The 18,618-nt window shown below is 40.3% G+C and overlaps 1 protein-coding gene across 1 annotated transcript; it reads right to left on the minus strand.

Annotated features, from left to right (window-relative positions):
• Positions 1-1,566: 1,566 nt before the first annotated feature.
• Positions 1,567-13,355, minus strand: LOC145434231 (tumor protein p53-inducible protein 11-like). Its single transcript, XM_080311582.1, has 5 exons — positions 9,507-13,355; positions 9,269-9,388; positions 7,818-7,910; positions 3,961-4,105; positions 1,567-2,026 (listed from the first exon to the last, which is right to left on the minus strand). Exons 1-5 carry the CDS (start codon positions 9,591-9,593, stop codon positions 1,878-1,880), a joined length of 594 nt encoding a protein of 197 aa, XP_080167708.1. The 5' UTR covers positions 9,594-13,355; the 3' UTR covers positions 1,567-1,877.
• Between the last annotated feature and the right edge of the window lie 5,263 nt (positions 13,356-18,618).

The raw sequence follows: 18,618 nt of genomic DNA on the forward strand, positions 1-18,618 counted from the left end.
ATCTGTTGACTGAGAGAATAAGACGGGCGGTACCGAGTGTTTGTTTCTAGCTGTAATATTACTTTGTAGACCTCCAAAAACAATGGTCTTGGTCCCAATGACACAAATTCTGGAATGCTTGACTCAACAGACCCCCACACTTCCATTTGTGTTTTCGGCTTCCCATGCACCAATCGCTAATATAACTGCTGTGAAAAATCAGTATCCATAAATTTACTGGTCTCGCGATTTTTTTCTTAAGTTTGCGTATGCATTTGGCCAAGAATATTGGTACTTTCTTATATAGCCGGGTTGACCAGACTTGAGTCTGACTCGAGTCACCATTTTCTGATGACTCGACTTGACTCGAGTCATTTTCTCAAAATACGGAAACGGCTCGACTCGAGACAATCTGGGTATTGACTCGACTTGGACTTTGACTCAAGACTATAAAACGGCCAAGACCGACATTTCATTGTAATTTCGAAGAACAGTAAAGTGACCACCCTGTTGGAATTTCGTCTATTGATCCTGGTACTTGACAATGCGACAAGAAACTGCTCAAAGTGAGGAAAATTTGTATATCATAAATCCAAATCATTCAATATCACCAAACAGTGATGACGTGACCATGACTCGGACTCGACCGTCTGCTCGGTGACTCGGACTTGACTCAATGGTGAATTGAAAATGACTCGACTTGACTTGAGTCAAAACTATGAAAGTTAGATTGACTTGGGACTCGGAGCCTCGTGACTGGGTTACAGCCCTGATATATAACATACACGTGATCAGATTCCCTGCTGGAGCTCATTGAAATTTAGGACACCCATTACGTTTCGGCAACATTGCACCAAGTTTACCATGTCTTTTTTCGATCGGGTAGCTGTTCACTAAAAATGAAGCAAGGCTAGCGATCTCTTTGACTTGAATTGATGACGTTGGAATATTTTGTCACTGTCTGAAAATGTTGACTTGAAAATATAGGATAAATACTTCCACTAGAGGCCTTGTTGTGATAGATTCGGCAGTAGGCTACATTTGCTTGCTTAGGATGTATTTGATTGAGAGGCCGTCGCAGGCCTACAGAATTTTCTTGCGAACTGCAACACATCTGAACTAGTTAAAAAGGGGTGGGGGGGGGGTTGTATGTGAAAAAGAGATTTCAAATAGCATGTGAACATACTTTCAGCAAACAAAAAACAGCCATAAGGAGCATACGTTGGAATATAACTGGTTGACTACATGTCAGTTCGGACATGAACTATTTGCGAAATCTGCTACAATTCTAAAGTGGAATTCCTCCCTAAAAATTGCAAAATTCCCCCAAGGGGGGAAATCCTCCCCGGTTGGGAACCACTGCCCTAATCTAACCTCAACCCACGTGCTCAAAGTCATAATTCCAGTTGTCTACTGACTGTATTATTCCCATCATGAGCATCAGACTGCCACAAACGGTGACGGGGTCGCCGCAGTTTTGGAACCACGGATATAACGGAAGTATACTAAGTAATGAACCCTATACGTAAGAAACATATATTTCTCTTGACTACACCACAGGTTGATGTTTCTGCTGACGCTAAGTAGTTTGAATGAACAAAATAGATTATATTGACCCGTACGTAGTGCGTGGCAACGAAAGAGTGCAAAAAAGAAGCAATAATAATACTGCTGCGGGTCACGGCAATGACCCGCCATCACAAATAGACCAACCAATACACAATAATCGGACTTGCCATAGGCAACGATTGAAAATGAGTTCATATCCAAAGGTAGTGATACCCAAAACGTAATCGGGCGAAGATACAATAACTTGTGATTCCTGGGTTTGGTTGGCGCGATGCATTTCCACCGCTGAAACAGAATCGTCTCGTGAAGCTGTCAGAAATCAATGCTCGCTATTCGCCGGCCCGATTTGGGATAGATGGATTGGAGATTCCCGTGTAGTTGTAAAAGTACGAGGACAGCAAAAGTATGATTGCCCTTATCAGCAACGATAAGCGGAATTCGCTTGTCCATATGAAGGTGTCACTGTCCATCCAAACAGCTGAAAAGTGTTTCCATTTGCTAAATTCTGCGTTAATTTAGATACGTCTATCAACGATCTGAATATGCACGAAACCTATCTCACGTTGAAATTCTTATTTGGGATTACATGAATTAGGGTTACCATATTTTGGAATCGGGAAAGGAGGACACTTTGTCAAAATTTTCAAACTTAGAATACCGGTGGAAAATCCTGAAAACTTGAAAAAAAATTCTAACTTCGCAGTCGGTTGACTAAAAAAAAAGGTCATCTTTCTCGCACGGCGACCAAAATACTGTTTTTTCCTTCACTTTATCAGGTGGTTGACTAAAAAAAAGATCAACTTTCCACTCCGCTCCCGAAATACCCGTCGGAGCGTCACTTCGGTGCTGATTTGCGGAATCTCAGTCGAATTTTGATATGGATTTGACCAAAATTCCTCAAAAAGAGGACAAAATCTCAAAAAAGGGGACATTTTCTAAAAACCCAAAAAAGGAGGACAAATCCTCCTAAAGGAGAACGTATGGTAAGCCTACATGAATGCATCCCATAGAGCGTGGCATTTATGCCGTCAGGTGCTCAGTTAGAGAGGAACAAATATGGTTCGGGAGTCGACATAATCGTCCGAGTCAAATTTGCTGTGGCTTCACAAATTCAAATAGTTACCAACTCAGCATTTTTTGTGCGGCATACCTTGGAAGTCGCCACCAATTCTACAATACACCAGTGATTCTATACTTGATGACGTACGACGCAACACGTACGTGATTAATTCGTAAATATATATTCGTATCCAAAATCCATATGTGTCTGTGACATGCAACTATAATTGCCTAGAAGCATGTCGTTAACGCATATTGCTAACGAGCAAACCAATGCAATGTAGTTGGTCATCATTAGGAATGGGCAAAACGAATCACTGTAAGTTCCAAATCGTTACGAATCAATTTGCCGTCCGATTCGAATCAAGCAGTTCGAAAGCAATCCTCTTTACAAAATGGAATAGGCTGATTCGAAGCGAATCAACAGGAATATTACCATATCGTTTTTTTCTCATACACCAAAGCAGTCATGCTTGACAGCCCCCCCTCCCCAATTGCGATGCGACCTCACTTCTTAAACGATCTCTTGAATACAGTGTACACTATATATGCATGTACAATTGTGCATTCAGTATAACTACGTGTCCAGTGTCAACTGTGCATTCTGTCCATGCGTTCATTCAAGATATCATTAAAATAGGGATTCCATTCTATTCTGACGTTGGTATTTCCAATACGCATTGGCTGTGATTCGATTTTGCCCATCTCTTGGAGATGCGTTAGATATCGTCAAAATAAATCGGTTTGTCAGCAGTTTCACTATGTTATTTCACCACAAAGCGTGATATGTACGGTACACTAGCGCAGTACAATGAATGTAAGCATCGGACCGTAACTGCCGCAGCATAAAACCCCCAGTTGGGGGGGGGGGGGGGGGTGGCGAGCTTATAGAGAAAAATTATACACCCGTGCAGAAATTTCACTTAGGTATCGTGTGCTTTGCACGGAAGAAGTTATTTAGGTCGGGTAGGTTTGCGCTATTCCGCACTCTTTTGACTGTAGGCCGGTAGCAGGCAGATGGGATGTCACGAAATACCAACACACAACAGAGTAATTAATAACAACGGGCCCTTCCGCAGATGCTGTATAAGTATTAATTGCGGGCCGTAAATTCCCAAAGCTCTAACAGTACCTCTAATCACGTGAGCTGAGTTTGATTGTAATATATCCAATTACCATTATCATTGACTGTAGTTCAACCATGGATTAAACTTTTTCGCGTTTCGCGCGACCAGACAGTAGTAGCACGCTGACCATCGAGAACGGGAACACATCGATGTGAAAGCGTACAACGGGGGGCTGACGAAGTGCTGTTACGATCCTGAGTGTAAGCAGTCGTCACATCGTACTTACTTAGGAAATCAAAGATGATGTACACGTTGAGAACAAACAAGGATATTCTGACAGCTCTTCTGCTTTGCCAGTTGTTAAACGTTACAATAAAAAACAACGATGCCAAGGTGATCATTGCCGCACCAAATTTTCGCGCATACATCAGCTGAAATGAAATGCTCAGTTTAACGTTCACGACGAAATATATGGAGAACAGGGATCCGATATCACACTGTGACTACTATATACAAATTTAAAACTTTCAGTGTTAAACAAGTTTGTTGCATCCTCTCGTTATTAGTCCAACTGCTTATCAATATCGGTTTTACGGTTTACTGTTCGTGAAACAGTCAACATTTCCACGCATTGGGAGCATGAAGCATCTCACGATACTGATTTGAACTGAACATGCGGTGCACTGCGCACCAGCTGAGAGTAGGCTGTACTTCACGGATCAAATACAAAAGAAATACGAACACCGCCCAATCATACTATTCTCACACTAGCACTAGGGTTACCATATTTTGGGATCCTGAAAGGAGGACACTTCTTACAAATTACAAAAGTTAGATTACCGGACTAGAAAACTGCCGAATCACGTTGTGTGACTAAACGATAAAAAGGTCATTTTTCCAGCCCTATACTCCCAAAAGACCCGCCCGAACATCCACATTGCAGATTTCGCGTCATCTATGGAGTTTATTAATTACTTGCTTAGGCTAAACTTTTTCCTAATATCTTTCAACCTGATGATGATTAGTTTAATTCTAATCATAGCATTTTTTAAATCATTGACGGCACGACAGCCAGACTTCGAGGCCCATGCATTTTGAATGGTTTCAATTGCTAAACATTACTGATAGTGAAACGCAAATGACTTAATTCGGACCTAGAGTGTGATTTTAGATTGGTAACACGACAAAGTTTATTACTTTTAGCGCTGTGCTTGGAAAAAACGACTCGAGAGCGAGTTAGATAGATTCGTTCCTTGTAAGTGTGGAAGTATTTATATTTATAATATTTATATATTGTAAAAAGCGGATTTAAAAGTAGAATGGTAATGACGCTGTGTGCCCTGGAGGTAAACCAAAAGTACAATCAGTAAATCTATAAACAGATTGCTTCTCACAGACTCAAATTTACACCCAGTTCTAAGAATCGGGACAACCGACTTTCATCCCTAATTTTGACCACGAGGACGACCAGCTTATAAATTCTCGTCAATGTTTCTAACGCGTGTATACGTTATCATCAAATCAATGTTTGGTTCGTTTTAAATATACAAATACACTTATAGTATTTCTATGTCGTCGGTCACTATATAATCAAGTAACAAAATTGAATTTTGGCTTAGTATCCCAATTTTATATAGTGCGGCCCGCGAATGGATACAAATATTGAATGCGGCCCCCGAGCTAAAAAGTTTGTCCACCCCTGCATTGGAGTGATCGACTGCCTATACCAGACATGGGGCGATTACACTGGTTTACAAATTTCGAAAAAAAAAATTGCGTTAAAAATCTTAATGATTGATTTAGGCTAATTAAAGGTTGCCGAATCCGATTCTATTCTTAGAATTTCTCTATCACGTAAGATTTTTTCCGTATGAATTTTTCGCATTTTCATAAATTAATCAAATTTCGGCTTTCGTTAGTGACGTCACGGTAAGCATACAGCAGCAACAGATCAAATATTGTTATTGAAATCATCAATCTATTTTTGTTAGCCAGCGCTGAGTTATAGTAACTTGATATGCCAATCGAAGTGTTTTATTCGACAGCTTAAATATTTTCAAATCTTTAATCGATTCATTAACATTTGTGTGGTTTGCGTACTACGATCAAACCGCGATTACCTGGCAAGAACAATCAAACACCAATTTTACTAATTGCGACATGCACGATTCAAAGAAGTTTGAATTCTAGTAAAGTGGAGATTGTCATTCCCCTTATACGAACATGCGGTACCTATTGGTGACCAGAAATATTGTGGAGCAGTGGTCATCTAATACTATCGAGTATCGACTATCGAGAATCGAGTAGGCTACTTACAGACCGTGCGCAACTACGTGTGGATAATCAGTGACGCTACAATTGATTAGTGTATTTTGATGTGATAATATTAACCCATGAGGTTGACTAATTTGATGTTTCTGCTGTCAAGAACTTGGTATACGGCACCATTACTTTTTCAGTTGATGTCATAGTCGCGTAATCAGCGTTTTACAACGCAATCGAATATCCAAAATATTTGATTACGATTGTCTCTGGAATCTGTCAAGAGATCGACTACGTTTAAGTGTTAGGATAAAATCCATACCTTCGAGTCGCAAGTCATTTCGAGTCCGTTCTAATTTTGACTTGAATCAAGTCGAGTAATTTCGAAAATTTCCAAGTCAAGTCACGACTAAGTCACGCACAGTTTTAGAGTGGCTTGAGTCAAGATGGTCATCTCAAATTTTCAGACTTTGTGTCAATTTCAAGTCAACAAATATTTTCATTTTGTGTCGATTGAGTTAATGAGCGGATGCAGTTGCATACTCCATTACTCAATGCGCCATAATAGTGCGTCAAACTTGGTGCCATGCCATTTCAAATCGACCAAGACTATATGAGTCACGGGTTATTCATGTAAGTCGTTGAGACTGCTACTCACAGGATATACTATGGCCATCATGGGAGTTTAATTCAATGTAAGCCACGTTTATTGACTGCGACATGGTTTGATTGTGTAACTCGTCGAAATGGTCCAGAAATCACCAACATTTGTTGTCAGTAATAGCATTTCACCATTCAACTAAACATATCTTCGCATATCTGTTCGTTCGCGGTTGTATGTGGTGCACCCCTACCTCTAAAAATGCCTACAGGCCGACGCCCTACATACAGTGCGGATTCGAATTTAACGACGGACTGTCGAAATAATGTAACAAACATATGGTTATTCTAAAACCACACCCGTTACTGGTGGTCGTAAATTCGATTTTAAAAGTCACATATAGCTCAAAATGAATTCAGACATATATGACACACTACCACACAGATCTTCAATTCTGCGGAACCTGTGCCATACACGATACATTTATCCTTAGTTGTATATGTAGTGATATTATATTGCCAGTCGACGACGGTTACGGGCATGACGACAGTGTTTTATCAGCGATGTCGTTGCAGATGAATTAATCACATAAAAACATAATTCAAAATGGAATCCACTACAACAGCGGCTGAGTATTGACGATTCGGTAACTTCTCAGTACGACCAACAGATTCAGAATGCTTTGCGAAGTATAATATTCAATGTCTTGACTCCAAAATCTGACTCAGGTCTTTCCAACACTGTTACTGTTACGATTACTTGAAAACGCTGTAATCGTTCTAATTACAATTACGATTGCACTATGTCTGGTTGACAGTGGTAGATGGTGGGCCTTGTTTATTTACAATTTATTCGATTTGTTTGTTTAAGAATAATATCAGCAGTTTCGAAACAAAATCGTGCGGCAATCAATCATTCGAGCCAATGTTGGCCTGTCTACAAAATTCTCCAAGAACATTGATTATTATGCGTAAATGACATCCTTAATACACTATGTAATGTGAAATGTCTAGAGACAGAACGAACTGCACTTCAATTGATCTGTCATATGCATTCAGGTTCGTTCGATATGATTTCTCTTGTCAGATTCATATGTGCGATACGAATGATTATTCAATCCCATCCCAAGAGCATTTTCATCTGACATATTCCTGATTGGAAGACACAATTTCAAACCTATCTACGGGGTACAGCCATGTAATATATTATCTGTTCACAGTTTGAGGTCAATTTCTTATTATTTAATCTCACGCCACCCAACGCCTATAATGGAAACTTACATCTTTCGCGCATTGCTGCATATCATCGCCCTTCGCAATCCCGGTGCCCAATACATCATCCAAGAATTCGCTACCTGGCATGAAAAAGAGGACCTGCAATACACGTAAACCATTTAACGTAACAAATTCATGTCGCTATATTGGCTACTGAACGGATTTCATACGCAAAGGAAACTAGGGGGAGCGAGTGACGCAGTAGTCAAACGACACCGTCACGACACCCTTCAAAGTGGCGGAGCCCTTCGAACCCCGATTCTACATATTTTCTATGTGACGGGAATTTATCTAGGCCAGTGGTTCTCAACCCCTTTTGACACGCCCCCTTGATGATGGTGAAAAATTTAGCGCCCCCCATATCAAAAAATATTAAGAAGAGCAACCAGAATGTTTGCAATCCAAACGCACAGTTTCATGGCATAGAAGGTTATGACTGTTGAGAGACTTCTCAAATATGAAATTCGAGCTATACGCAGATCAACAATTGATGATCTGCAGTTAAATCGCGCTAAATCTTATTTTGAATAATCTGTCAAAAGCAATCACGTGCAATGGTAGCACATAGCATATCACAATATTCGCGATTTTGGTGTATAATACCTTTGATTTCCTGACTTGGGTTTGGCTCAAACGTACCCGACCATAAGCTATAGCCAGAGCCACATACATGGCATTTGACATGGTATTATAAGGAAATATCTTATTTCTCCATAACTTTGTGTCTTTCTACCCACTCTGCACAGTTACTCGACAGAGAGACCATAAAAGCATCAGCTGACACCTACACGCATTGACCAGTTATACCTAATTCAGAGACATCTTCTGGTCGGTGCAAGGTCCGGTATCAATCACAATCTAGCATAGATCTATGGACGGTACAACGCAACTACGACTTTTGAAATAGTAAAAAAATTTGGAATATTGCTGTTGTTGGAACTTGGAAGTGTCAGCACAAATTAAACTCATTCCGAGTCCAAGAAACTTCATTTCTCTCACGCGACTTCGCGCACCTTCAGATGCTTTACGCCTCCCAGTTTGAGAACCACTGCTCTAGGCTGATAATCCGCCGTACTCATTGTATGTAACAGTTCAAGGTAAAGATAAGACCAGTCGCAGCAATGATGAATATGTAAACGCGTGAAAACTAGAGATACCAATGACTAAAGGGGCGCGCGGGTGAAACTCGTCTGAATTGGATAAAGTATAAATTTATGCAAAATTGTACAAAGTCAAGACAATGGGCTTTGATGAATGTAACTGTCGTCGCGTGCGAAAAGCACTGTATGTATGCAGTAAAGAAACAGACAAAGAAAACTAATACAATTAGCTCGAGTGATACTAACAACAGTGCTCGGTGGTTACTAATAAATACTACGCCGAATCTCAGAATAACACAATCAGCTAAGATTCGCGTGGAACGCACGTTTAACAATAAGTCACAATGCAATACTAACCAAACCGATCGTCAAAAACAATAGACATGTCGCGTACTGCAGGAGTTTAAGCAACACGGGATAATCAGATGATGACAGCTGCGAGTCCGTCAGTGAATCGCATCCGAGGATCTGAGTGATCTGAATTTCAAATGAAATACATAGTAACAAAATGGGCGATCGATAGATTTAATTAGTATGGGCATGGACATTGGACATATATATTTCGCCGAATCAATATCATATAAATATAAGCAACCTTAGAGCGATGTTGACGCCCGTTTGCACCTTCTCCGACACCAAGCACTTTTCTGCTCTTGAGCCTGCTCTGGATGCTCTGCATCATCTCGTCAGAAAGAACTCGAGCTTTCGATGAAGATCAAGATAGCAAATTACATAGATTCAAAACGCGTCTCTGATGCAAAAACGATTACGCGGTATTTTTTGAAAGCAGAATCAATAATGCATACAGACAAACGAAAATGGCAAGCTAATGCGATACAGAGCGAAATCTGGAAACGAGAGGTCTCGGGCAATAATATAATTCTTCCTTCGGCGCTTTGCTAATGCACCTCAAAACTTGAGACCCGTCGCCGACTTCACTATCGCAGATGAAACGGGGAACATGCGACTCAAATAATTGTTAAATATGATCACAGTTCTTGTTATGCGTAATCAATGCTGTGTTAGTTGACAACGATTTCATAGACGGAAAAGGCCTGTTTCTGACAGTAGGCAAATTTGTCCTTATTGATATTGTAACACCGATTTATGGGAATATACAGTGTGATAGTCCATACGAGATAACCAAAGTGAGGCTGGCTTTAGAAATGCCTTAGAAGCACTGCATGCCGTACGGGAATAATACCTATGGGTAATAACGCTGCAGTCTGCCCGCACCTCCACATACGAATGTTTGATTTAAGTCTCCAAACTATACACAATATGCATATACATAGATATCACCATAACTATGAAACGTGCGACGCGATTCTCAAATTCATCCAACAACCAAGGGTGAGTAAAGCAATTGCTTTCGGTTTACGACACAGCATATCGTGCTATAGAATATCACGTTCGCAATAAGCTATGCCCATAGCCCAATTGCCCATCCATAGATCAATATATAGCTGTGTAGTGTGTATCTTGCCTGGGGTCGTGCAGCAGTTATTTCAATGATATCAAAGTATATCCACCTGTATAATTCTCAAAATATCTGAATCACTTGTCCTATCAGAAATTGGTATATCAATTCACTTGCCACGGACGTTTAATCAACTTCACCATAAGAATCATTTTCCGCCTTCGTATTTGTATGCATGCATGATCATTGATCATTGATCATTGATTAACCTATACTCACACCCGACTGGGCACCATGGAAAGTCAAGTGAAAAAGCTCTATATTCTAAATCATTTTATAAAAGATATGATTGTCGAGCCATATAGTGAATAAACGAATAATAAGCACACTAAAACGCTGCAATTAGATACAAGGTCTATAACGCATAAATTGAATATATAAAACGATATCGAAACCCATTTTCACTAGAATATTAGATTATAGGGAATAGCCCTTGCTTATACTGGTAAGGGAACATCGAGTTAGAACAGTATTCCGGATGTGACTATTAACATGTATACTAATTATAATCTCATTGATCACTGTAGTAGTGCCGCTGCTGCCAGTAAATTTCTCCGATCCACACACACGAGTTATGATGTCGCACGAAAACTGAAACCTGTGGTTAAGTCTACTACAGCAGGCAGACAAGTCATTACGTCAGAGGAAATGCAATGGCAGTAAGCATTCCAAAACAGAGGCAGAGATTTCTCTGCGTACAAGAACGCTCACCACAATACATTTTATCAGACAATCGAAGAATAGAACATCCTGCATCTTCGTACCGGCATATTCCCTGATATTGAGTGACGCAGTGCTGCATATAATAATAGGATTGAAGAGCTTCTTGGAGGTACAGAACATCAATTGAATAATAGGATTGTCATCACTAAGATATTAGCGCACGAAAGTACATTCAACTGCTACAGTAGTAGTGGAAGTTCAAATAGGGTCATATTATTCGTTCTTACGGTACATTGCTCTAATGCTCGCGATGATTGCATTCTCATGGTACCGCCATATTTTGCTAGCGCTGTTTGCTTTCAACATACGCCCGTACGTATGTCTAATTTGGTATTTTCTATATCAAGAATGGACAATGGACATGGACACTTGCTAACTAACGGAGTCGACAAGTCAGGGAGCGTGTGAATGCAGAGCACACAGCTCGAACCCAGTAACACCAGCGTTTAAATTGTATAGGAACTAAAACCCTTCTGTGAAATATGCTGACACCCAAACTTGCATATTGAACGACTCTACAAAAATAATTTCCCCTTACACTGTTCAATGACGCACTACCGAGATCGTTATTACGTACCATACCCCTTAGCGGCACCGGATCCATACCAGAATTTGCTAGCGCATTTTGGTGGCGCGATACAGAAACGAAGCGTCGACCTCGATCTCTCATATGCACATCGTCGTAACTACCGCCCACTCGCCTCACTTCCTGAAAGTTATGAAAATACGCAAATATGTTCTCTAATGACTAGCACTAAGTATAAGGACTTTGTCCGAGTGAGGTATTCTCTCCTTCCGAATACAAATATCTCAACAGTTACGAATTCAGAGAGAAGGCGTCTACGATTGTTGTGGTGCAATAAAATATACACTATACATTTGTGATTCGGGAATCAGACATCATACTGATTACAGGTTTAATTATTCACTTGGAGGTGCATTATATTGTCATCTGATGGTCGCATTTTCACCGCGGTGCTCAGGTGCTAAGGACAGGATTATTTGAATTCAAACTATTTTACGCCTATGACTCCTGAACTGAACATTTCAATATCGAAGTATTTTTGCACGTGCGGTGGTCATTTTGGGCCACGATTTTATCGCCGTTGTGGATTGTATTAGCAGCGCACGCTGTGGAGTCGAACGTTGGCCAAAAACTGTTATGTCTTGGCGTGTACTGGGGTGGAAATGGCACGGGCGATAAAATGCTGATAAAATGCCGCAAGCTGCACAATGCACATGCACACCTCAAGACCGAAGCCTCCCACCGGTCTCAAGCGTTGCTATACAGATATAGTTAGACTAGTTTCTGTAAGTTATGGGTATTTAATTAGGGAGGATGTACCCATCATAAAATCAAGAAATCTATATTCTAGTGTCAGAGTGTCACTAACTTACGCGAAGCGCGAAGGAAAATTTCAAGTTGAATAAATATACCCCAAAAACTCTGTTTACGTTAATTTATGTGACGCATTTCATATTCCAATAATTCCCTTTTTTCGGGATCACGTTTATTTTCTGGAATGTGCTTCACAGCACCAAAAAATTGTCTCGTGACCGCGGACTTCAGTTTGAGAACCACAGGTCTAAAATAGTGAAGTTTTTCCGCAAGTTGGTCGTCGCGTGGTCATTATTATTAATCGGAGGCACGTAGGCTACTATAGTGTTGTCGAATCAAATACCACAGCCCCACATAGGCCGGACTTTCGTGACTTAAGAAGAACAAGATGAAAGGAGCTATATCGTCTCGGCACCTAGTTAGAATCGATTTTTCCGAATTTTCTTTTCGAGCGGCAGAGTACGTAACCCTGACACGGCACGATATGAAAATCGTGTTATTCTCAAGCTTTTATAATGGAGAATGAATGTCGACTGAAGGGGACAAACATAAATTAAGCCAGATATACCACCATAAACAATATTGAGGACTATCCAATGTCCAGGGAATGACGAAATCACAAATTACATAATAAACATGAGCAGGCTCCAGTCATATTGATCAAAGCATTAAAAAAAAAGCTGTGTTGCAGAGACATGGCGCGCAGCCCGAGCCTTACGCGGTTATGCAGCACGAAAAAATACATTTTGGACAAACGCACGAGCTAAACACGCTCCGCCAGAATATAGACGGTTGTCATTTTCACATTCGCCTTTATTCAACCAATTTATTATCAAATCTTTTAACTCTTCCCAACCTTCGCCTTTATTTAATTCTCTGGTACTACGGCTACCGACTGCTGACTGCGTGTCGCCTGTACTACGGTCGTTCATTGACTATTTGAACACTTTTGCCAGTTGTATGGCAGAATACAAGCGTATTTACAATTGCGGAAATGCCTCATGTCAATGGATTGCCTATATTTTCTTGGATTGCGTCATCGAAGCTGGTCTCATTGGAATAAAGAGAGACGCGTATGCGGCACACATAAAACCGATCAAAACCACGCCACGCTGTAATCACCCACCGCAATGTCGATCGACTTCGCATTTTAGCGGCGAATATGTGTCATTATCAATCATTTGGTGTTCAATTTAATGGGATCCACTTAGTCTCTAATTGGTGTCGCTCCCGAATTTCACAAGAAGCAATGTGTGGCCATTCCCTCAGGGAGTAATCGAAGAAGTTGAATTTACGAGTTTGCAGATTCATATCATAATGGGCTATTACAAGAACGAATAGTGTGTGATGGTGTGGAAGTTGGTACTTTATGACATAAAGTATATACGCAGAGTCCAGAAACGCAGTAATTACCATGCCTACAAATGTATAGCGCGAACTCTTCCTACTTCACGTGAATCTGGTTTTGAATTGGTCATATTTTGACTACAATTCTTAAACAAGTTTCATCCTTGATTTAATTATGAAACAGCGCAGATATTTGCGATCAAGTCATAAATTTTCCTATGACATAAATATTAGGGATGGTGATAACCCCTGAAAGGTATGAACGCGAACAGTTCCGAAAGGTTCTGTGTGAATTCGAACGAGAACCTATGACGTCCCGTGACGTCATATTACCAATTCCAACGCTATATTACCGTAAAGTAATATATTAATGTATGTGATATTTCGCGACAACTCGGGCCACATTATGTCACAATGCTGAGTTTTTAAACGTCACCTAATTCTAATGTATCCACTGGGCCAATACATGCTATAATAATTCCACAAAATCTTCAATCGCTTTGCCAACAATCTCAAGGAGGACTCGTGGCTAGACCAGAAAGTATATTCTTAAAGGAAGTCATCGAATTGCGCTGAGTCAACCAATCAATTGCATTTACATCAACGAAATTATATAACGAATGCGTCGATGTCTAATGTAAAAAATCTATCAGGCGTACGGGATCTAACTTGATTTGATATCCCTATTAGATACCCGAATAGGGTGTTTGGCTACTGTATAACTTGTGCTTGAGATAAAATCTGGCGCAAGTATAGAACCCGGTATTTCTTTCTTAAGGGGCACTGCGCTCTAAAAATGATGTGGTCTCAAATTGAAAAACGGATCGAACAAAAATTTTGTCCGCAGCGATTTTCTCCAGAAAGTCACCGTAATGGAACCCTGTTCCACTCCAGCTGCCGCGGCTGCGCATCATCGTTTCTTAACCAGTCTTAACCGTACGCTTACTTAACGTAATTAAACCACCAATTGGTGTGTAAGACACAATTCCTTCATAATATCGTCTGACAACTAAGGTGCTTTCTCTGCGGGGCTGTCTAATCGCGTCGAACAATGGCGGCAGTAGAGATATCGTGCTAGAAATTTCGCAGCGGGTTAAGAAACGATGACGCGCAGCCGCGGGAGCTGGATTGGAACGGGGCGCTATTCAAAAAATCATTTAGTTGCAGCAATATAACGATGGCTTTCTGAAAAAAGGCTGCGGTCAATTTTTCTCCGATCTGTTCTTCAATTTGAGACCGCATCATTTTTAGAACGCATCAACGCAGTGCCCCTTAAGAGAGAAATACCTGGTTCTATACTTGCCCCAGATTTTATCTTAAAACAAGTTATACAGTAGCCAGCACCGTAATCGGGTATCCAATAGGGATTAGGGCTTGGCACAATGATTCGAGTACTCGAGTCAGAATCGAGTATTAATTTTAATGGTTCGAGTAGAGTCGTAAAATACGATTTTTTCGAGTACTGAAATTATACGCTTCTCGCCTCTGAAAGTTAACTTATCAACGAGGATTATAGTTTCGATACTAATTTTCACTGTTGAAGCCTTGAAACCGTATCGTAGTATACGAAACATATAGTACAAAAGCTACGAACGTAACTGGAAATACCACATCTCCGAAGTCATGATCATCCCAAAACCAAGAGCAGTGAAATCGGTATGGTCGGAAAAATACCAAAGTATTTTTAATGTGATGGATAACAGGAATTATTGTCCTTGTGGTCGCATAAAAAGTACATATTTGAACTTGATATATTACATTTTGTTGTGACGTCATAATAAGTGATACTCGATTACTCGACTCGACTCGAAGCATTTTACGTGATTCAGAATCGAATCACTCAGGTACTCGATTTTGCCCAGCCCTAATAGGGATATCAAATCTAGATAGATCCCGTACGCCTGATGGATTTTTTACATCAGGTATCGAAGCATTCTTTATATAATTTTGTTGATGTACACATAATATAATTGGTTGGTTGACTATAAGCACAATTCGCTGACTTCCTATGTGTAGTGTGTTTCGATCTTGCTATTGTGTGATTCCGGGCAAAGCTCACAGCAGATAGTAACTAAAGATTCACAAACGGAAAGCTGAATATTCCAAGCAAACTTTCGATTTTGAAATTGGCAAGGTGCATGCTCGTTTAGTGCTGAGTTTCTTTTCGTACTGCCAGCGCCTTACGGATGGTGGTTGGAAGTTGAGAAGCAAAGAATTTCAAATAAAGACAAGTTATAGCGATGTGGAAATTTGTAATATACGAAAAAGGTTCACAATGCATAAACTACCAAGGTTCGTTTGCGAACGCGGACCTCAAAATTTCTGAAGCTCACGCACAGAACGCGAACGTGAACCTGCCAATCAATCAATCAATCAATCAATCAGGTTTATTAATATTTTCATCGTTTCAAAACATCACAAGACTGCGATACAATGAAAAGATAGGAAGGTGTCGAAACAAATTGGAGTAGCCATTAAGATCCGACACCCACCTTAGCCTAGACCAGGGGTTCTCAAAGGGTGGGCCATGGCCCACTGGTGGGCCACAGCAACATTTGAGGTGGGCCACAAAGCTATTTAGAAAATTTCAGAATTAATGTAAGTCAAGTTTTATTTGTTATGTTAATCGCTACAAAATACATTATCTAATTATACGTAGGCTGCATAAAACTTTTCATCCGACTGTAATTAGAAGTAGTGGCACGTTTGGAGTCGGCATGTATTCAGCCTACAAGTCGAAAACGTTAACGAGAAATGGCGGCTTTTTCCACTGGCAATGACAACCAACGGCTAACAGCAGCTAAAAAAATTCTGAGTATATAATAACTGGAAGGTAATGCTGACGTAAAGAAGTATTCTAGCAAGTTGATATGTCGTATGCCGTTGAAAGGGGTATGCAATGATGTTTTGGTACAAGACATATTGTACATTGTACAGCATGCATATTTTAAACTAATATTTCTCCACTTCTCTGTAGGACCCCATTCATCAATGAAATATTTGAATCTGGTCCAGAATGATTATATTATTCCTCAATATAGTGAAACCAAAATCTCAGATAACACAGTGGACGCGGGGATTTGATCATTGTGTTTCGCGACGCGACTGGTGTAGTGGAAGATCATAATCAATGATATAAATATTTATATCATTGATCATAATATACTCAGGAGTTTTAGCCTATATGATCTACCAGGCTGTAAGTGCTGCACCCAGACCCCCAATTGGAGAAGCTTGAAGGGGCTCAAGATTATTTCGTTGGTCGTTTGTTGGAGCATATATTTACGCAACGTGAAAAATTTCGGCGCGCTTCGCGCGATTTCGTGTCCCAGGATGTGTTGTTTAAAAATCATCAGTAAATTAAGTAAAAATGCACGTATTTTAGGGAAATAGGCATATCGCCAGTTCGCCACTGTTGATTACCACGCATTGAACAGGATTATGATTCCAAGATAAGAGGTGGGCCACATCACATTTTCAAATTGGAAAATGGGCCACGGCCAAGAAAGGGCTGAGAAGCCCTGGCCTAGACGAAGTAAATAAGAGGCATGCACACTGAATGAAAAGTAATGCAGAGAATACAAGACGCAAGCGAGAAAATGAGGTGGCATGTGGCGGAGGGCGAGGTCGATGTTAGTTCGCGGTCCGGTAATCCTGAAGACTGGCTAGTATTGATTTAGAAGAAATTGCTTGTATTTCGACTTGAATGCGGACATGCTCGACGACTGTCGGATAGCCGGCGAGATGCTGTTCCACAATTGGGGTCCGGCATACTTGATAGAGCAATGCGTTTTCTTGTATTCAGTCCTGATCATGGTAGTTGTTCTTCGATGACGAGCGTGTGCTGTACTTGTGCGCTTTTGTCTCCGCGAGGTGAAGTAGTCGTTGAAATTTGCCATTCGCACCATCCCTAAAATATAGAAAGAATACGACGTATACTTGATAGTAGTTCCCACAATGAGCCCTCTTCTCCCTAAGAAATCCCGACCTCTCAGTTCGTAGTTTTGTCAAATACAGATTGCACGAATTCTTAAACACCTATGCGTCATGATGGGCGATCTCTGATTGAATCCTTGGGTTTCCCAACAATTATTGCGATTATAGGCATTGATCAATCAGTTGAATCCGCACCAACATCCGCTCATTAAATATTCAAAGGGCAGATAAATTTTAGGAACATTCAACAAATTGAATAAACAAAAGATACCTATCTTCGCTATGAAATTGGCTATAAGGCCTCTTTAACCGATAGGGGAGATGTGGTACCGATGAGACACTGGGACAGAAAATACTTGAAAAATTCTCTATGATTATCCCATGATTACACTTCGTGAATTTGTCTACAATTGCATGCTGTCAGAATCTTTCCTCACACGCAAACAAATTTCGACGTGCATGAGTTATGGTGTCTCAGAGATGTTCTGTTTTGCTAGGTGTAAAATAAATTTTAATCGACTCATACATTTTTCTTTGCAACCTTCAACACGAACAGATCAGCAATCATTTTTAATGTGAAGTGTAGGGCATGTACCAGGCTGTATAACGGCACACATTTATTTTATTCAATACCATCCTTGGGTGGACTTATTTTCAAGTCAATTACAAAGTTAATAGAGTTTATGCCAATGATACCATTGCCAAATCAAGCAAAATAGTTGGATTAATTAGTCATGCAACAACTGTAACACACCTATATAGTACATAGTATAGTACTACCTGTGATATTTTATCGTGATGAGCTATTTGGAAGACAAAATCTCGATTTACGGGCAACGTGCATGTGACTTCAAATTTGTGAGTTTGAGCTTAAATCGAAAC

The sequence above is a fragment of the Botryllus schlosseri genome, chromosome 2 (assembly GCF_051294905.1).
Source record: "Botryllus schlosseri isolate E-star chromosome 2, Bs_hap1, whole genome shotgun sequence".
In the NCBI taxonomy this organism is placed as follows: domain Eukaryota; kingdom Metazoa; phylum Chordata; class Ascidiacea; order Stolidobranchia; family Styelidae; genus Botryllus; species Botryllus schlosseri.